At 45.2% G+C, this 22500-nt stretch overlaps 1 protein-coding gene across 1 annotated transcript in view; it reads left to right on the forward strand.

The window, feature by feature from the left end:
* Nucleotides 1-22500, forward strand: part of LOC311243029 (teneurin-2-like) — a gene marked incomplete at both ends in the record, with an annotated part of 205542 nt that overhangs the window by 131383 nt on the left and 51659 nt on the right. The window contains 12 exon segments of the mRNA XM_084332100.1: nucleotides 9-100; nucleotides 102-179; nucleotides 181-243; nucleotides 1065-1089; nucleotides 1092-1139; nucleotides 1142-1197; nucleotides 1199-1228; nucleotides 1234-1330; nucleotides 4620-4763; nucleotides 8704-8953; nucleotides 15378-15398; nucleotides 15968-16197. Of these exon segments, the coding sequence (XP_084188226.1) occupies nucleotides 9-100; nucleotides 102-179; nucleotides 181-243; nucleotides 1065-1089; nucleotides 1092-1139; nucleotides 1142-1197; nucleotides 1199-1228; nucleotides 1234-1330; nucleotides 4620-4763; nucleotides 8704-8953; nucleotides 15378-15398; nucleotides 15968-16197 (1134 nt within the window).

The raw sequence follows: 22500 nt of genomic DNA on the forward strand, positions 1-22500 counted from the left end.
GGGCGCAGCATTGACGCTGCGCTTCGAGCGCGCTCCTTTCCTGAGCCAGGAGCGCACGGTGTGGCTTCCCTGGAGCCAGTTCTACGCCCTGGACACCCTGGGTGCTGAAGACGGAGGAGAACACCATCCCTGGCTGCGACCTGAGCGGCTTCGTGCGGCCGGACCCCCTGGTGGTGGCCCTCCCCCCTCTCCTCCTTCTTCAGCTCCCAGCCGGGAGAGAGACCCATCATCCCTGAGACACAGGTACCAGCACTGCATCCTGTCTCTCTCTTCTTTCAACGTGTCTGTTCCCTCTTTCTTTCTTTCTTTCTTTTTCTTTCTTTCTTTCTTTCTTTCTTTCTTTCTTTCTTTCTTTCTTTCTTCTTTCTTTCTTTCTTTCTTTCTTTCTTTCTTTCTTTCTTTCTTTCTTCTTTCTTTCTTTCTTTCTTTCTTTCTGTCTTTCTTTCTTTCTTTCTTTCTTTCTTTCTTTCTTTCTTTCTTTCTTTCTTTCTTTCTTCTTTCTTTCTTTCTTTCTGTCTTTCTTTCTTTCTTTCTTTCTTTTTTCTTTCTTCTTTCTTTCTTTCATTCTTTCTTTCTTTTGTTATTCCTTTCTTTTGTTATTCCGTTACTTCTTTCTTTTGTTATTCCCTTTATTTATTTATTTATTTATTTCCTTCTTTTTATTATTCCTTTATTTATTTTTTATTTTTTTATTTACTGTTTTTCTTTTGTTATTCCTTACTTTCTTTCATTTATTTTGTTATTTCTTTCTTTCTTTTTTCTTTTGTTATTCCTTTATGTCTTTCTTCCCTTCTTTCTTTCTTTCTCATTCCTTCTTTTTTGTTAGTCCTGTATTTATTTATTTCCTTATTTTTTCTTTTGTTCTTTCTTTCTTTCTTTCTTTTCTTCTGTTATTCCTTTCTTCCTTTCTCTCTTTCTTTTTTTTGTTTGTTATTCCCTTCTTTCTTTCGTTTTTTTCTTCCATCCTCAGTGGAAGCATGACCCCCCCCCCCACACACATGACTCTCTCCCCCTCTCTAATCCCCTTCTAATGAACCCCCTGTGTCTCCCTCTCCTCCCCCCAGGTGCTGCATGAGCAGGTGGAGGTACCCGCACCAGCCTGAGGCTGTGCTACCTGAGCTCCAGGACGCAGGGCTACCGCTCCTGCTCAAGGTCACCATGACCCCCGCCGTGGTGTCCATGGGCCTGTTGAAGGTCCCACCTGATGGTGGCCGTGGAGGGACACCTCTTCAGAAGTGGTTCCACGCCTCGCCCAACCTGGCCTACACCTACATCTGGGACAAGACGGATGCGTACGGCCAGAGGGTCTACGGCCTGTCAGAGGCTGTCGGTGAGTGGGGGAGGATGGAGGATGGTCGAGGGGGGGGCGTGGGGGGAGGGGGGGGGGGGGGGGGGGGGTGGGGGGGGGGTTAGAAGCAGAGAAAATGAGCATGTGGGCTTTATACCACTCCTGCAGTTACCCACTAGATTCAGTGGATTGGATACCAACCTAACCAGTGGAGATACATTGGCCATGACAGGAGTCTTAGTTAGACACTAGATCTCTACGACGAGAGGTAACCCCTCCACGCCAGCACACAGCCACACACACAAGTGCTTGTTCCATACGTCTACTTTTCATCAGGGCTGCATCACCGTTGCTCCGGTCAGCCAGCCGTTACAGCGGCGAGAGGTTATTAGGCGTCAGGGCGAGTTAGCGGTTAGCCAGCGGAGCGGCTGGCCAGGGGCCCTGGGGGACCCCCGGCCCTATTACATCCCACTGTCACAGGGGCTCGCGGCCGCTGTCAGCCGGGGGACGAGAGAGAGACGTCTGGGGTTACACTGTGAGCACTAAAAGCATAACAGCGCAGAGAGCGTTTTGCTATATCCACCCCTAGATTTTCCTAATAGCCCCGAAAGGCATGACAGTTCCCCCTGCCTGGATGTAAATTGGATATTCGGTTATGATTTGCGAACCGCGGTCACGGATGTCGGCGCGCTGCATTATTGTTGGCACCGGGGCTGAGAAGGTGCTTGCTGCAGCGCGCTCTCTCTCTCTCTCTCTCTCTCTCTCTCTCTCTCTCTCTCTCTCTCTCTCTCTCTCTCTCTCTCTCTCTCTCTCTGCCGACTCTTTGGGGAGTTGTTGTGCTTACGCACACGCTCTCCTTTTTAATGGTGTGTCTTTCATCCCGGTTGGAGGAACACACACACACACACACACACACGTGCACGTATAACACACGGGCACTCACTGCAGGGTCCACTTAGCACCTCCTAACAGCTCCTTGCCCCGACGTGGATGTTTATTCCAAATTAATGATGACATGTCAACACAGTCGCGTGACGGGGTGTAATGTTCCCACCAGAACCGGGTTGTTACCTTGACAACCACGCTGTGTTGTCCAATGGGGCAATCTGTCCAATTGACAGAGTTTTTAATTGATTCAGCAGCATGCAAGGGTGTTAGTTTGGGTGCTAGTTGAGGTCTGGGAACAGGTGCTGACTAGTTGCTCTGTGGTTTGCACACGAGCTCACAAGCTCAGAATAACCTTCCGCACCAACATCTCAACATGTTTGACTTAAAGATTTAGCTGAGATGCAAGTTTGATCAGCCTGCCACTAGATGCCTTGTGATATTGATCTGGCTTCAAATCTCAAGATCTAATACATTGCTAGTCTGACTCACAGGATGTAGACTGTGGCTATACGCATACCATTGGCTGACTATTTCAGTCAGGATTCTCCTCCCCTTCCACTATCCGCGACACAATTTCACAAGAGCACCGTCACTGCTCAGCTCAACCTACAGGATGATAGTAATAGGTTCAGCCAGACCTCTCTTCTGGCGCTGGCACAATGCTAACGCAGTGTGGAGAGAAGTATGGCTACGCCACACTAATAAATTGCTAATAATATTTATACTTTATAGATTTAAAATGTATTTGAGTGTCATGCACTCAAGATGCCCCGCCCACATGGAGTAATAGGACAATACATACACAACAATTAGGGATGTCCGATATTATCGGCCTACGGATATTATCGGTCGATATTGGCATAAAAATGTGATGTCGGAAAATATCGGTATCGGTTTAAAAATTAAAATAAAAAATTATTATTATTATTATATTTATTTTTTTCATTTACAGATACAGCCCTGAAAAATCAAACCTCTACTGCTCCTCTACCACTACTCCACCACTCCACTCCAAACTGATTTTGTGACTCCTATTGTTCTGGACCGGGCCAGATTTCACACCTCCACTGCCTCCCACAGGCTGGGGAGATTTTCATCTTAAATTTGTATTCGTCCCAAATGTCCCAGCCCCATCCGATTTCTTAGCTTCTTTCACTGTTTACTTATCATGCATTGCAACACTAATATATGGTCAGTACCCCAAGTCAGACTGCCCATATAAAAATTATCTTGGGGGTCTGAGGGCAGTAGCCCCGACCCCCTCCCTGGGGAAGCACTTAAGTTAAGTACCCTCCCTTTGTTCACGTTTAGACCCAGCCACCAGCCCCCGAAAATTAACACCTGAGTGCTAGTTCTAAAGTGGCAGAAGAGTGGCAGAAGCACAGCAGTAGGGTACTGAATCTGAAGTGCTTCATCTGTATATAACCAGGCAAGCAAGTAAGAACAAATTATTATTTTATTTATTGTCAAAGTATGCATAATGTTGTGTTAATTACACGACAAGAGATATGTAATGTTAATTACCTGACATTATTCAGTTTTTTGGGGGTGGGGAAACCCTGCATATATCGGTATCGGTTGATATCGGTTGATCGGTATCGGAAATTAAGAGTTGGACAATTTCGTTATATCGGTATCGGTAAAAAAGCCAATATCGAGCATCCCTAACAACAATACATGTACAACGTAAACTTAAAGATTATCGTATAATCTCCAGATTTAATACAAAACGCTTTGTCTTTTCTCATGCGCTTTACAAATAAATGTTGCTACCAAAAAAGTACCTTTCCTGAAACACACTTCATAGTCACACACTTCAAGTATTTCATAGTCACACACTTCAAGTATTTCATAGTTACACACTTCAAGTCTTTCATAGTCCCACACTTCAAGTCTTTCATAGTCCCACACTTCAAGTCTTTCATAGTCACACACTTCAAGTATTTCATAGTCCCACACTTCAAGTCTTTCATAGTCCCACACTTCAAGTCTTTCATAGTCACACACTTCAAGTCTTTCATAGTCATTCAGCCAAAGGAAACATGCAGAGATAGAAGATATCTTACATGTTTTATTTCACCATATGAGGGACAGTAAAATATAAAATGGGTTTTATCTTCAATTTCTCCTGAATCACAAAACATGCAAAGTCTCTCCTCTGGGGGCAGCCGCTGAATCCACCTGCTCCTATGAATAATGAGTAACGTTACGTACCCCAATGTAATTGTGCACCAAAGGATCATTTTGGATCCCTTTGGACTTTTGGATAGATTTTGCATAACAGATGGTTTGGAAATACAGTTATTCTTAATGAAACAATATGTTCTTCATTTTGGTTTATACCATATGTCATTGTTTATGCCATCTGCTGTAGCAGCTAACTCTCTCTCTCTCTATCCCTCTCTCTCTCTCTCTCTCTCTCTCTCTCTCTCTCTCTCTGTAGTGTCGGTGGGTTATGAGTATGAGTCATGTGCTAGTCTCATTCTTTGGGAGAAGCGGACCGCCATCCTGCAGGGCTTTGAACTGGACCCGACCAACCTGGGAGGCTGGTCGTTGGACAAACACCACATACTGAACACACGCAGTGGTACGTATATATATACATACAGACATTTACTGTACGCACATAAATACATGTAGATGTATTGCTGTTAACACATCCTGCGCCAAAAACCTCGTACAACGTGTTTCAAGGTCATGCTAATTCTGCCAGATCACGGCGTACGACGTTATTGAGATCATATTATTTCATTTTTTCGCCATAGTATTCATATTTTCCTCACGGAGCCTGGTCTGATGCAGTGTGAGCCGGCACAACTCTGCAACGCTTCAATACTGCCCCCTGGTGGATGATTGGCGAGTTGCCAAACCGGAAATGGCCGGTTAGATCTCGGTGCGTCTCCGAAATGCGTCCGGCCACTCGCTTATCGTTGCAGGACTGTATACACACGTCCCTGTGTAGCGATCGCTGCCATAACGCAATAATCGATACGATTTGGCCGTGTATTATGATTATACAAACCGGAAATGGATTTAGGCGATCTCCGTCAAATAAGTGGGATGTTTTTGCTCCAGTCTCATCGCCCAACGGTAAGAGGACGCTGACGTTACTTTCAGCCTGTTTATTTATTATTATCCATGCAAACTGCTCCGATGAATATATCACCCATACTACATAAAGCATTTACCGACGATATCGGAATTATAAACGACCCCCCCCCCCCCCTGTTCACCCGCGCATGAACAGTCATAACGTTTAGGATCATGTACAGTTGAAATTTTTAAAATAGCGTGTAACGCCAACAAACGGCATTTGATCATCTATATATGCGTGTATGCCTATATCTCACGTTCTAGGAATTACTGCAGAAAACGATAAAAACATATTTATATTCTAGACGGTATTTTCGTATGAGCCTGTGAATGAAAAAGTAAAACGTTCCTACATCCTGAACGATAGATAATCGATGTTGAATGGGCCATAGTAATGTCAATTTAGCAATACAATTTAAAAAGTTATAGCCCTGCAAAGAAGGTAAACATCTCCATAGGCTTAGACTGGTGGCAGTGATCAAACATTGATGGATATAAGCGTGGCAGGGAATGTGTTAATGTAATGGGCTGCATTTGTATAGCAGCTCTTATCCAACGTGCTTTACAACTTATACCTCACATTCACCCATTCACTCAGACTAAACACACACCTAAACAAGCGCCTAAATACCCACTTAAACACACACCTAAACACATGCCTAAACACGCACCAAAACACACACCTAAACACACACCTAAACACACACCTAAACACATGCCTAAACAACCACCTAAACACACACCTAAACACACACCTAAACACACACCTACATACACGCCTAAACAAACACCTAAACACACACCTAAACACACACCTAAACAAACACCTAAACACACACCTAAACACACACCTAAACAAACGCCTAAACACACACCTAAACACACACCTAAACAAACGCCTAAACACACACCTAAACACACACCTAAACACACGCCTAAACAAACACTTAAAAACACACCTACATACACACCTAAACACACACCTAAACACACACTTAAACACACATCTAAACACACACCTAAACACATGTCTAAACACACACCTAAACACACACCTAAACACACACTTAAACACACCTAAACACATGCCTAAACACACACCTAAACACACGCTTAAACACACATCTAAACACACACCTAAACACATGCCTAAACACATGCCTAAACACACACCTAAACACACACCTAAACATACATCTAAACAAACGCCTAACACACACGCAAACACATGCCTAAACAAACACCTAAACACACACCTAAACAAACGCCTAAACACACACCTAAACACACACCTAAACACACACATAAACACACACCTAAACACACACCTAAACACACGCCTAAACAAACACCTAAACACACACCTAAACACACACCTAAACACACACCTACATACATGCCTAAACAAACACCTAAACACACGCCTAAACACGCACCTAAACACACGCCTAAACACACACCTACATACACACCTAAACACACACCTAAACACACACCTAAACACACACTTAAACACACATCTAAACACACACCTAAACACATGTCTAAACACACACCTAAACACACACCTAAACACACACCTTTTTTTTTTTGATCCACTTTTTCTCCCATTTTTCTATATTTTCTCCCATCCCAATTTCGTATCATCCAATTCAACCCTCCCCTGTCACGAACGCTGTTTCTTGCCTCCCACAAGCCGGCTGCAATGTGGACTAAGTCATACATAGCACAAGTCCCCTCCGGTACTTGAGGTAACAGCAGTCGCATCTTTTCACCTGCGCAGCTCGATCTCTCAGTGTCGAGGAGTAACGCGTGGGAGGCTCACGCTGCCCCCGACACTTCCTGATTCTACTGCGCAGGCGCACCAACCGACTTGTAGGAGTCGCTTGTTCACAACGTTCGATCCCCACCCTTCAGTTTTCCCTCCCCGTAATACGGCCAATGTGTATTACTGCGGACGACCAGCTAAACTGAAAACAATGTGGAGAGCTGGATTCGAACACGCGAATCCTAGCGTCTCCACACTGGTGGCGAGTGCCTTGCCCACTACACCACCTAGCCGCCCACCTAAACACACACCTAAACACACACTTAAACACACCTAAACACATGCCTAAACACACACCTAAACACACGCTTAAACACACATCTAAACACACACCTAAACACATGCCTAAACACACACCTAAACACACATCTAAACACACACCTAAACACACATCTAAACAAACGCCTAACACACACGTAAACACATGCCTAAACAAACACCTAAACACACACCAAAACAAAGACCTAAACACACACCTAAACACACACCTAAAGAAAACACCTAAACACACACCTAAACACACACCTAAACAAACACCTAAACACACACCTAAACACACACCTAAACACACACCTAAACAAACACCTAAACACACACCTAAACACACACCTAAACACACACCTAAACACACATATAAACACCCCCCCCCCCCCCCCAACATGCAGGCAGGGACATACACACCGTTCCCTTGAATAAACAGACAACCACAAACAAACACAACACAAACTATAACATCATAAATAAAAAATGCAGACACTCCTAACTACATATAGGCTTTCAGTGCCTCTGCATGCACTCTCCTTCACACGCAAACAAGCAGGCGGCCATTTTCACTTGACCAAACAGACAGACACACAAACACACAAATGTAGCGGAACACACGCTTAAGTGCCTGGACTGGAAAATTACTTTTCTATAAGGTACAAGTAGACAGACACATGTGTTCACCAGAACAGAAATAGACACACGCAGCACACACATACAAATATATAATCCTGAGCACACACTTAAACACACGGGGGGAAATGCGCCTGCTGCCCATAATGGGTTTCTTTGATGCACGTACTGTACAGACAGATCCCCACATTCACTTGAAAGAAAAAAACACAAACTAACTCCTGTGCGCGCGTGTGCGAAAGAAATCAATCAGTAAAAGTCATTACTGCGTTTTCGGTGCTGCTCAAAATGTGATTTGATCCAGGTTTAAGCTCTCTATATGTTACAGACAGTACATCCTCTCTTTGTACTCTCTGAAGAGAAATGGTCTCTCCTGTAGGGTGCTGGTAGTGGTGCGTACCAAAAGGGAATATGTATATTCGATTAGATTGGATTGGATTGGATTGGATTCAAATGTATTGTCATTATACAACACAAGTTTATATATATATATATATATATATATATATATATATATATACGGTATATTCAGCATTATTGTACATGCTATCATACAGAGTTACCCTGGGAGAAACCTTTTCCCTTCAGAGAGTACACAGAGAGAATCTACTGTAGAGCACTTAAACATACATTTCCCTCCACGACGTGTCAGTAGACTGGAAGGTTGACTCCTCGGTTGTCCTTCTCTCCTCCGTCCTCTCCCACCCAGGGATCCTCCACAAGGGCAGCGGGGAGAATGTGTTTGTGACGGAGCAGCCTCCGGTCATCACCAGCGTGATGGGGAACGGGCGCAGGCGGAGCATCTCCTGCCCCAGCTGCAACGGCCTGGCCGATGGCAACAAGCTCCTGGCACCAGTCGCCCTGGCGACGGGCGTCGACGGCAGCCTCTACGTTGGAGACCTGAACTTCGTACGCAGAGTTTACCCCTCGATGAACACCACTGGCATCCTGGAGCTGAGGTAGAGGAGGAGAGGAAGAGAGGGGAGAAAAAGGAGAGGAGAAAAGAGGAGGGGAGGGGAGAGGATGGGAAGAGGGGAGGAGAGGAGAGGAAATGAGAGGGGGAGAAGAGAGCAAAGGAGAGGGGGGGAGGGGGATAGAAAAGAGGAGAGGATGGAGGGGGTAGGAGAGGAGGAGAGAAGAGGAGAAGGAGAAGAATTGAGAGAAGCTGAGAGGATAAGTGGGTAGATGAGAGTAATAGAGGCTTTGTGATGAGAGATGGAAATGGAGGTATTGAGAAGAGGAAGTTTGTCAGATGAAGCAGAGGAAAAACAGCATTCTTCAGGGAGGAGAGAATCTCAAAGGGAAAGAAGTAGGGGATGAATATAAAACTTGAAAGAGGGAGAGGACAGCGGAGCAGAGCAGATACGATTTGACGAGTTTTGATGTTGCAGTGGGAATGCTGATGGAAAGAGAGGGTGTGGGGTTGAGAGATTAGATGAAGAAGAGGGAATAGGAGAGGAGGAGATGTGGCTAGAAGGAGGAGGGGGAGGAGGGGAGTACTGTAGAAGATGCTGGATCGGCAAAATGCAGGCATGCAAGGGATGCACTGGTGACAGTATGCAGATGAGATACTGAGGACAGTATGTAGGAGAAACACTGGGGACAGTATGCAGGGAGACACTGAGGACAGCATGTAGGAGAGACACTGAGGACAGTATGTAGGAGAGACACTGAGGACAGCATGTAGGAGAGACACTGAGGACAGTATGTAGGAGAGACACTGAGGACAGCATGCAGGAGAAACACCGGGGACAGTATGTAGGAGAGACACTGAGGACAGCATGTAGGAGAGACACTGAGGACAGCATGTAGGAGAGACACTGAGGACAGCATGTAGGAGAGACACTGAGGACAGCATGTAGGAGAGACACTGAGGACAGTATGCAGGGAGACACTGAGGACAGTATGCAGGGAGACACTGAGGACAGCATGCAGGGAGACACTGAGGACAGCATGTAGGGAGACACTGAGGACAGCATGTAGGAGAGACACTGAGGACAGCATGTAGGAGAGACACTGAGGACAGCATGTAGGAGAGACACTGAGGACAGTATGTAGGAGAGACACTGAGGACAGTATGTAGGAGAGACACTGAGGACAGCATGCAGGAGAGACACTGAGGACAGCATGCAGGAGAGACACCGGGGACAGCATGTAGGAGAGACACTGAGGACAACATGTAGGAGAGACACTGAGGACAGCATGCAGGAGAGACACTGAGGACAGCATGTAGGGAGACACTGAGGACAGCATGTAGGAGAGACACTGAGGACAACATGCAGGAGAGACACTGAGGACAGCATGCAGGGAGACACTGAGGACAGCATGTAGGAGAGACACTGAGGACAGCATGCAGGGAGACACTGAGGACAGCATGTAGGGAGACACTGAGGACAGTATGTAGGAGAGACACTGAGGACAGCATGTAGGGAGACACTGAGGACAGCATGCAGGGAGACACTGAGGACAGCATGCAGGAGAGACACTGAGGACAGCATGTAGGAGAGACACTGAGGACAACATGTAGGAGAGACACTGAGGACAGTATGCAGGGAGACACTGAGGACAGCATGCAGGGAGACACTGAGGACAGCATGCAGGAGAGACACTGAGGACAGCATGTAGGGAGACACTGAGGACAGCATGTAGGGAGACACTGAGGACAGTATGCAGGAGAGACACTGAGGACAGCATGCAGGGAGACACTGAGGACAGCATGCAGGGAGACACTGAGGACAGTATGCAGGGAGACACTGAGGACAGCATGCAGGGAGACACTGAGGACAGCATGTAGGAGAGACACTGAGGACAGCATGCAGGGAGACACTGAGGACAGCATGCAGGGAGACACTGAGGACAGTATGCAGGGAGACACTGAGGACAGCATGCAGGGAGACACTGAGGACAGCATGTAGGGAGACACTGAGGACAGCATGCAGGGAGACACTGAGGACATTATGCAGGGAGACACTGAGGACAGCATGCAGGGAGACACTGAGTACAGCATGTAGGGAGACACTGAGGACAGCATGCAGGGAGACACTGAGGACAGCATGCAGGAGAGACACTGAGGACAGTATGCAGGGAGACACTGAGGACAACATGTAGGAGAGACACTGAGGACAGCATGCAGGGAGACACTGAGGACAGTATGTAGGAGAGACACTGAGGACAGCATGTAGGGAGACACTGAGGACAGCATGTAGGAGAGACACTGATGACAGTATGTAGGAGAGACACTGAGGACAGCATGTAGGAGAGACACTGAGGACAACATGTAGGAGAGACACTGAGGACAGCATGTAGGGAGACACTGAGGACAGCATGTAGGAGAGACACTGATGACAGTATGTAGGAGAGACACTGAGGACAGCATGTAGGAGAGACACTGAGGACGGCATGTAGGAGAGACACTGAGGACAGCATGTAGGAGAGACACTGAGGACAGCATGTAGGAGAGACACTGAGGACAGCATGTAGGAGAGACACTGAGGACAGCATGTAGGAGAGACACTGAGGTCAGTATGTAGGAGAGACACTGAGGACAGCATGTAGGAGAGACACTGAGGACAGCATGCAGGAGAGACACTGAGGACAGCATGTAGGAGAGACACTGAGGACAGCATGTAGGAGAGACACTGAGGACAGCATGCAGGAGAGACACTGAGGACAGCATGTAGGAGAGACACTGAGGACAGCATGTAGGAGAGACACTGAGGACAGTATGTAGGAGAGACACTGAGGACAGCAAGTAGGAGAGACACTGAGGACAGCATGCAGGAGAGACACTGAGGACAGCATGTAGGAGAGACACTGAGGACAGTATGTAGGAGAGACACTGAGGACAGCATGTAGGAGAGACACTGAGGACAGCATGCAGGAGAGACACTGAGGACAGCATGCAGGAGAGACACTGAGGACAGCATGCAGGAGAGACACTGAGGACAGCATGTAGGAGAGACACTGAGGACAGCATGTAGGAGAGACACTGAGGACAGTATGTAGGAGAGACACTGAGGACAGCATGTAGGAGAGACACTGAGGACAGCATGTAGGAGAGACACTGAGGACAGCATGTAGGGAGACACTGAGGACAGCATGTAGGAGAGACACTGAGGACAGCAAGTAGGAGAGACACTGAGGACAGTATGCAGGGAGACACTGAGGACAGCATGTAGGGAGACACTGAGGACAGCATGCAGGGAGACACTGAGGACAGCAAGTAGGAGAGACACTGAGGACAGCATGCAGGGAGACACTGAGGACAGTATGCAGGAGAGACACTGAGGACAGCATGTAGGAGAGACACTGAGGACATCATGCAGGAGAGACACTGAGGACAGTATGTAGGAGAGACACTGAGGACAGTATGCCGGAGAGACACTGAGGACAGCATGCAGGGAGACACTGAGGACAGCATGTAGGAGAGACACTGAGGACAGTATGTAGGAGAGACACTGAGGACAGTATGTAGGAGAGACACTGAGGACAGCATGTAGGAGAGACACTGAGGACAGCATGCAGGGAGACACTGAGGACAGTATGCCGGAGAGACACTGAGGACAGCATGCAGGGAGACACTGAGGACAGTATGCAGGGAGACACTGAGGACAGCATGCAGGGAGACACTGAGGACAGTATGCAGGAGAGACACTGAGGACAGCATGTAGGAGAGACACTGAGGACATCATGCAGGAGAGACACTGAGGACAGTATGTAGGAGAGACACTGAGGACAGCATGTAGGAGAGACACTGAGGACAGCATGCAGGAGAGACACTGAGGACAGTATGTAGGAGAGACACTGAGGACAGTATGTAGGAGAGACACTGAGGACAGCATGCAGGGAGACACTGAGGACAGCATGTAGGAGAGACACTGAGGACAGCATGTAGGAGAGACACTGAGGACAGTATGTAGGAGAGACACTGAGGACAGTATGTAGGAGAGACACTGAGGACAGCATGTAGGAGAGACACTGAGGACAACATGTAGGAGAGACACCGGGGACAGTATGTAGGGAGACACTGAGGACAACATGTAGGAGAGACACTGAGGACAGCATGTAGGGAGACACTGAGGACAGCATGTAGGAGAGACACTGAGGACAGTATGTAGGAGAGACACTGAGGACAGCATGTAGGAGAGACACTGAGGACAGCATGTAGGAGAGACACTGAGGACAACATGTAGGAGAGACACTGAGGACAACATGTAGGAGAGACACTGAGGACAGCATGTAGGAGAGACACTGAGGACAACATGTAGGAGAGACACTGAGGACAGCATGCAGGAGAGACACTGAGGACAGTATGTAGGAGAGACACTGAGGACAGCATGTAGGAGAGACACTGAGGACAGCATGTAGGAGAGACACTGAGGACAGTATGTAGGAGAGACACTGAGGACAGCATGTAGGAGAGACACTGAGGACAGTATGTAGGAGAGACACTGAGGACAGCATGTAGGAGAGACACTGAGGACAGCATGCAGGGAGACACTGAGGACAGCATGTAGGAGAGACACCGGGGACAGTATGTAGGGAGACACTGAGGACAACATGTAGGAGAGACACCGGGGACAGTATGTAGGGAGACACTGAGGACAACATGTAGGAGAGACACTGAGGACAGCATGTAGGGAGACACTGAGGACAGCATGTAGGAGAGACACTGAGGACAGTATGTAGGAGAGACACTGAGGACAGCATGTAGGAGAGACACTGAGGACAGCATGTAGGAGAGACACTGAGGACAACATGTAGGAGAGACACTGAGGACAGCATGTAGGGAGACACTGAGGACAGCATGTAGGAGAGACACTGAGGACAGTATGTAGGAGAGACACTGAGGACAGCATGTAGGAGAGACACTGAGGACAGCATGTAGGAGAGACACTGAGGACAACATGTAGGAGAGACACTGAGGACAACATGTAGGAGAGACACTGAGGACAGCATGTAGGAGAGACACTGAGGACAACATGTAGGAGAGACACTGAGGACAGCATGCAGGAGAGACACTGAGGACAGTATGTAGGAGAGACACTGAGGACAGCATGTAGGAGAGACACTGAGGACAGCATGTAGGAGAGACACTGAGGACAGCATGTAGGAGAGACACTGAGGACAACATGTAGGAGAGACACTGAGGACAGTATGTAGGAGAGACACTGAGGACAACATGTAGGAGAGACACTGAGGACAGCATGTAGGAGAGACACTGAGGACAACATGTAGGAGAGACACTGAGGACAGCATGTAGGAGAGACACTGAGGACAGCATGCAGGGAGACACTGAGGACAGCATGTAGGGAGACACTGAGGACAGCATGCAGGGAGACACTGAGGACAGTATGTAGGAGAGACACTGAGGACAGCATGTAGGAGAGACACTGAGGACAGCATGCAGGGAGACACTGAGGACAGCATGTAGGAGAGACACTGAGGACAGCATGTAGGAGAGACACTGAGGACAGTATGTAGGAGAGACACTGAGGACAGCATGCAGGGAGACACTGAGGACAGCATGTAGGAGAGACACTGAGGACAGTATGTAGGAGAGACACTGAGGACAGCATGTAGGAGAGACACTGAGGACAGTATGTAGGAGAGACACTGAGGACAGCATGTAGGAGAGACACTGAGGACAGCATGCAGGGAGACACTGAGGACAGCATGTAGGAGAGACACCGGGGACAGTATGTAGGAGAGACACCGGGGACAATATGTAGGAGAGACACTGAGGACAGCATGCAGGAGAGACACTGAGGACAGCATGCAGGGAGACACTGGGGACAGTATGTAGGAGAGACACCGGGGACAGTATGTAGGAGAGACACCGGGGACAATATGTAGGAGAGACACTGAGGACAGCATGTAGGAGAGACACTGAGGACAGTATGTAGAGAGACACTGGGGACAGCATGCAGGAGAGACACTGAGGACAGCATGCAGGAGAGACACTGAGGACAGCATGTAGGGAGACACTGAGGACAGCATGTAGGAGAGACACTGAGGACAGCATGCAGGAGAGACACTGAGGACAGCATGCAAGAGAGACACTGAGGACAGCATGTAGGAGAGACACTGAGGACAGTATGCAGGGAGACACTGAGGACAGCATGTAGGAGAGACACTGAGGACAGCATGTAGGAGAGACACTGAGGACAGTATGCAGGGAGACACTGAGGACAGCATGCAGGGAGACACTGGGGAGGCCAGCTTGAAGTTGAATTTTAAACTGCGCTTGAAACCGTCTCTCCAGGGTGTTTTTATCCATATTTAAGCGGCTAGCTCGTTAGATTCTGTTCTGCAGTTGCCTCTCTGCTGACTGTTTGATTAACATTTGTTTTATTCTGCTCTTATCCCCGCTCCCCTTTGAAGGAACAAAGATTTCAGGCACAGGTAAGACGCTTAGCCCCTCTGAAGAATCTCCAGAGTGTGTAGCAATTCATGTAAATGTGAGTGTTGCTTTGGGAGAGCTGTTCAGGGGGATGAGTGTTGGGGGCTCAGTGAGAATGCTGGAGAGCTTTTAGTTACAGTAGTTTTTAGTTCCGGAGCAACAGAAGAGAGAAGGAGAGCTCATTTCCTACATTTAAGTTCCAGCTGACATTAAGGATATCATTATCCTGGCCGCGCCCGCTCGCCGTTGTGATTGTGTATCGGTATGGAGGAATAAATACCCACGACAAAGTTATAATGGATCTCCCTTTGGCTTTCTGGTAGCTCAGCTAAACGAATCCAGGAGTTATAAATATAATGGTTATAAATGTACACCACTAACAAACAGCACAAGCATTTTCACACCTTTCCCATTGAATGCATCAAGCGAGCTCCCTGCACCCTTTTGATATCAACCGTCTGAATATGTTTCACTCGCGTTTCTCTCTCTCTCTCTCTCTCTCTCTCTCTCTCTCTCTCTCTCTCTCTCTCTCTCTCTCTCTCTCTCTCTCTCTCTCTCTCTCCCCGCTCAGCAACAACCCCACCCACAAGTACTTCCTGGCCGTGGACCCGGTCTCCGGAGTGCTGTTCATCTCGGACACCAACTCCCGACGCATCTACCGCGTCCGCTCGCTCACGGGCGGCCGCCTGCTGTCCGACAACGCGGAGGTGGTGGCGGGGACGGGCGAGCAGTGTCTGCCCTTCGACGAGCGCTGCGGCGACGGAGGCAAGGCCACCGAGGCCACCCTGATGAGCCCCAAAGGTGAGCCGGTGAACGGGAGAGTGAACCTCGTATTTATTTATTTATTTATTTATTTTCTATTTATTTAAAAGAACACGCCAACATTTTGAGAAATTAGCTTATTGTCTTCTCCAGAGAGAGACGAGAAGCGGACAGTGCCGGTTAGCCTTCGGGAGAGGTGTTAGTTGGACAATGCCTAGGCTAACCGGTCATGTCCGCTTCCGTTCATTGTGTGCTAAGCTAGGCTAACGTGCCGCCAGATAGCTTTCTACTGAACACACAGAGAGGAAACTGGTATCTATCTCCTTGTCTATCTCTGGAGAAGACGGTAAGCTAATGTCCCCAAATGTTGGCGTTTGCAGACAGTTCAATAGTTTCACTATTTGGAAAATTTTACACAATTCCTGTGAGTCTATGGAACACATCTGTAAGGTTTTTCTCAAAGAAATTCATTGTTTTATATTTGTAATCGAGTACTCTAAAACAGCATTTTTCCACTTCAAGACTTCAAGCTGTCTTGGCCTGGCTCCGCCCATAAGCGCTTTGAGTGACAGTCACCCACAGTCTGCGACTGGCAGACAGAGAGAGAGATAGAGAGATTGAGGGGGATACTAATTAATTTTGACGCGGGGGGGGGCATAATCCCACGAGACAATGCATTGGTAACTTGTTTCAAATGACAATATATACCCCTGTGAATATTATTGCACGGATCTGAATATGGGTGTGCGCATGGGAGCGTGCGCAACGATATTTTGACAGTGGTATGCGAGTGCTCCCGACTGCGGGGGAGAAGCTCCATCCCCGCGCGCACACACATTTAGACACTCCTGCGCACGGTCCCTCTCTCTCTCGCTCTCTCTCTCTCTCTATCTCCATCTCTCTCTCTCTCCCTCCCTCCCTCTCTATCTCCATCTCTCTCTCTCCCTCTCTATCTCTCTCTCTATCTCTCTCCCTCTCTCTTGCTCGCTCGTTCTCTGCTGTCTGTCGGCACCCTCTGTTTGAGGAAGTAATTCCACTCATCTCTGTTGTTGATCGAATTGTTGATTGTGGGCGGTGACTACAACCAGTGCCTTATTCACATCAGCAAAACAGTCAAATCAAAACGGCTTAGTTGAGTGAGGGAAGATCTCGTGAACTCGAGACTAGACTGATGAGTCAAAATGATAATTAGAGACACAGACCCCATTGATATAATCCCCCATTGCTAGGAAACAATGCTAAACACTGGACATGGCCATTTGTAAGACATGGGACCTTAAGAACAGATTCTTATTTACAATGACGGCCTGGCGAGGGGACGAAAGGACCTCTCGATGGGTAACAGGAAAAAAGTTAAAAATAGAATAAAATATCATAGAAAAGAGACAGACGATGCATACATCACAGAGGAAATAATTAAAACACACATCAACAAACAACCAACCAATTTAAATTACAAGTAAATACATGAACAGACGATGTATAGTTAACAGGCTGGGTGACAGTTGCAGGTGTGTGTGCAAACAATTCTGCAACAGAGTCCTTAAAACTAGCGAGGGGGACCAATCTGTCCATTTTCAAAGTCTTTCGCATCTCGTTCCAACTGCTGGGAGCAGCGAATTGGAAGGAGGATTGACCGAAGGAAGTGTTAACATATGGAACATATAGGGCGGCTAAGTGGCGCAGTGGGCAAGGCGCTCGCCACTAACGCAGGGGATGCTGGGTTCGAGCCCAGCTCTCGCCGTTGCTTCCGGCTTGGCTGGTCGTTCATACTAATACAATTGGCAGTATTAGGGGGTGGGAAAGCCGGTGGGTGGGGATCGGACGTTGTGGACAGCGACTCCTACAGGTCGGTTGGTGCGCCTGTACAAGCAGAATCATGAAGTATCTGGGGCAGCGTGAGCCTCCCACGCGTTACTCCTCGCCACTGAGAGATTGCGCTGTACAGGTGAAAAGATGCGACAGCTGCCTCCTTGTGTACCGGAGGGGACACTTGATGCAAGGCTTCGTCCACATTGCAGCCGAACAGTGGGAGGCATGGTCTAACAACGTTCGAGACAGGGGAGGGAAGAATTGGATAATACGAAATTGGGATGGGAGAAAAAAATTGAAAATGGGGAGAAAAAGTAGATAAAAAAAAAACATATGGAATGGAACATATAGCGAGATATGGTGAGCAGCTCTGGTCTTCTAGGGAACCCGCTTGAGGGAACGCTCGCGACATGCATTCTCGCTTCCCCAGAGTCAGAGAACATTTACATCAATTTCATCTCTCTGTGCGTTAGTTTTGGAGTTTGAGAAATGGTATTTCTTTGCTTTTGACCGGCTGTTCCTCCAGGCCCGAGGTGTCACAGCCCCGTGGTGAGACGCTCACATCTTCAGATTTCCAATATGGATTCAAATAGTGAGATAAGATGACTTTGGCTTTTATTCTACAAACTGCAGTCTCTCGCTCTCGCTCTCTCGCTCTCTCTCTCTCTCTCTCTCTCTCTCTCTCTTTTTATCATCATCATCATCATCATCATTTTATTTATTCGTACATGGAATTACCACAGTCCAACAGTACATATTCATATAATTCACAAAAAATACCATGGCCGAAAGGAACAGGAAGAAGAAAAAATCTTATATATACCTGCCCCTACACACGTACAACACACCGATAGATATATTGTGTAAAACCAAACAGAATATACCCATTTTGCAAAAAAATTATTAAAATTTAACATCAACACAACCAAATTAAATCAACATAAATAAACCCATTTTGTCTATCTATCAGTCAAACTACATATTTAGGTTAATTCATTTACACACACACACCCCCACACACACACACTTATATAATGTATTATAATTCTATATACTATCTAATTTCTATTTTATTATAATATAACTAAATCATACTATTTATTCTACACCATATTGGTACAGTATTATACAATATTTTAATATATTATTATTCTATGTTACGCTGCTATATACTATATTACTATACTCATACTGGCCTACACTACAACTCTATATGCTACGTCATCCTGACACGCTAAACTGCAATATTATATTAAACTGTGCTATACTGTCTATGTATCTTTTCTTTGCACAACCTTTTGAAGTGAAATATATTATTGGAACTCTTTTCATCGTTCTGCAAAGAGTTCCATAGTTTGATACCTATAACTGAGGTGCACCTTTGTTTTAAGGTTGTTCGTGCAAATTGGTGTTTAAAATTTAATTTCCTTCTGCTGTCATCTGGACAGGGAACGAACAACCTCTGTATATTTGCTGGTAATACTCTGCATTTTGCTCTAAACAAAACTAATAAAGTCTGTATTTCAGCTAACTCTTTAAGTTTCAATAGTCTGGATTTAATAAATAATTCGTTGGTATGTTCTCTTGAATCTACATTGTGAACTATTCTTACTGCTCTCTTCTGTAATATAAATAATGGCTTTATGTTGCTTTCATACGTGTTACCCCACACTTCCACACAGTAACTCAAATATGGTAGGATGAGTGAACAATATAATATTCGCATAGAATTATAATCAAGCACATTCTTTGCCTTGTTCAAAACAAAAACACTCTTGGCTACCTTATTTTTTATGTACATTATATGTGGCTTCCATGTCAATTTCTCATCCAACATAACACCCAAAAAATTTTACTCAGATACTCTTTCAATATTAACTCCGTCAATACATAATGCCACATTGTCCTTCTTTCGATTAGTAAATATCATAAATTTCGTTTTTTCCAAATTTAGGGATAGCTTATTGTTATCAAACCATATCTTAAGTTTACACATTTCATTTACAATGTCATCTGCAAATTTTTTAAGGTATTTTCCTGAACTGAAGAAATTTGTATCGTCAGCAAATAAAACAAATTGCAATATGTTTGACACTTCACATATATTATTAATATATAAAATAAAAAGTTTGGGCCCCAGGACCGAACCTTGAGGGACACCACATTCAATATTCATACATTCAGATGTGTAACCAGAGAGTTGTACATATTGTTGTCTATTTTCAAGATAGCTACTTAACCAGTTCATCGCCACCCCTCTCACACCGTATGTTTGTAATTTAGAAATTAAAATGTGATGATCTATCGTATCAAATGCTTTTTTTAAGTCAATAAACACCCCTATTGTGTAATTCCTCTCATCTACTGCTGTGGTTATTTCTTCATATATATTCATTAAGGCTAAGGCTGTTGATCGATTTGCCCTGAATCCATACTGACTCTCACTCAGCAGGTTATTCTTTTCAATAAAACTATCTATTTATGAGCAAACACTTTTTCAAGAATCTTGGAAAATTGTGAAAGCAAAGACACTGGTCTGTAGTTGGTAAAGCTGTGTTTGTCCCCAGATTTAAATAGAGGAATAACCTTTGCTATTTTCATTCTGTCTGGAAAGGTGCCTGTTTGAAAGGAAATATTACAAATATGACACAGGGGGTTAATTATACAATCAATGGTCTTCTTCACAATTATCATGTCAATTCCATCACTGTCAGTTGATGTCTTATTTTTTGAATTTAATGCTATTTCTATAATTTGTCTTTCACTCACATGTCCTAGAAACATAGACTGCAACACTTTACTTTCCCCTGTCCAGTCTTTATTTGCTTTCCCTTCATTATGACTTTGGATATTCTTAGCAAGGTTTGGGCCTACATTTACAAAAAATGAATTAAATTCATTTACCACTTCATTCACGTTTTTAATAACCGTATTGTTGTCATTAATGAAGTAATTGGGTAAATCTGCAGATACAGCTTTGCTTCCAATGACATTTCGTAAAATCTTCCAAGTTTCTTTGATATTATTTATATTTTCCTTTAAGACATTATTATAGTGTTCTTTCTTTGCATTTCTAATTATAGTAGTTAATTTATTTTTGTAAGCTTTATATTGATTTTCAGCCTTTTTTGTTCTTAATTTGATAAAATCTCTATAGAGTTTGTTTTTCTTTTTACTTGCATTTTGTAAGCCCTTTGTCATCCAGGGTTTTATTTTATAATTACATTTTTGCTTCCGTACTACCATTGGACAGTGTTCTTCATACAGCGACAAGTAAATGTCCAAAAATGCCTCATATGCAGCATTTACTTCTTCCACATAAACCCCTTTCCACTCCTCATTAACCAGATCATTCCTGAACTTGGCTATTGTGTCATCAGTTCTTACCCTTGTGTATCTAAGGGAGTTTTCTTCCTTCTTTGTCTTAATTTGACAGTCATATATTACAAATATAGGTAAGTGGTCACTAATATCATTTATCACAAGTCCGCTTTTAATATTGTTCTCCAAAGTGTTTATAAAAATATTGTCAATTAATGTAGCACAAGTTGAGGTTACTCTACTGGGTTTTGTGATCAGTGGGTAGAACCCTCTGCCGTATAGAGCATCCACAAAATCTGACGTGCAGTGATTAGATTGCTTTAAGAGATCAATGTTAAAGTCTCCACAAATCAGACATGTTTTGCTCTCATTTAACCCATTCAATAACTCTTCCAAACTGTCTTTAAATGATTCTATGCTTGACCCTGGTGTTCTGTATACACAAGTAACAACAATATTCTTCACCTTATCCATTTCAATTTCCACAGTTATACCTTCCATTAAGTCATCGATTACTATACTTTGCACTTGTTTACATTTCAAGTCACTGTCCACATACAGGGCCACGCCCCCTCCCCGTTTGTTGTTTCTATCCAGGTGATACAGCTCATAACCCTCCAAGTGAAAATCAGCACAATTCTCCTGCTTTAACCACGTTTCAGATAATGCTATAACTGAAAATCTATTATTAAATGTTTTTAAGTATTCATTAATCTTGGTGAAATTCGCATAAAGGCTTCTACAATTTAGGTGTATCAACGAAAACCTATTTTCTGGTTTAACAATGTCATTAAGCTGTTCATCTGTATAATATTTACAGGTATTATTAATTGCATTAAACACATGAGTCTCAGGATCAACATCATATTCAAAATCATATATTTCTTCCGTATCCGACATTGTGTTTATGTACTTGATTTCCGGGCTCCAGTGAGCCTACTTCTTTAAAGTCACCCATGTATGTATCTCCAAATACAATTCCACCCAAGTTGACCATACCATACAGCTGGCCAACATGAGCCCTTGGCTGCCCAAGACACATCTCCATAGTCCATGCTGTAGTTGTCCACAATGCCTCTCCACAAAAGTAGTCCATGCCATAACTGTCCGTGGAAAACATATACACACCCAGATCCAAAATTGAAAACAATAGTCCATGTCCATAGTCGAGCAAAAAGTAATTCAAGTTCTCTCTTTCAGTCTGCAGTA

Source organism: Notolepis coatsorum (assembly GCF_963971535.1).
Source record: "Notolepis coatsorum genome assembly, chromosome: 16".
NCBI classification, from domain to species: domain Eukaryota; kingdom Metazoa; phylum Chordata; class Actinopteri; order Aulopiformes; family Paralepididae; genus Notolepis; species Notolepis coatsorum.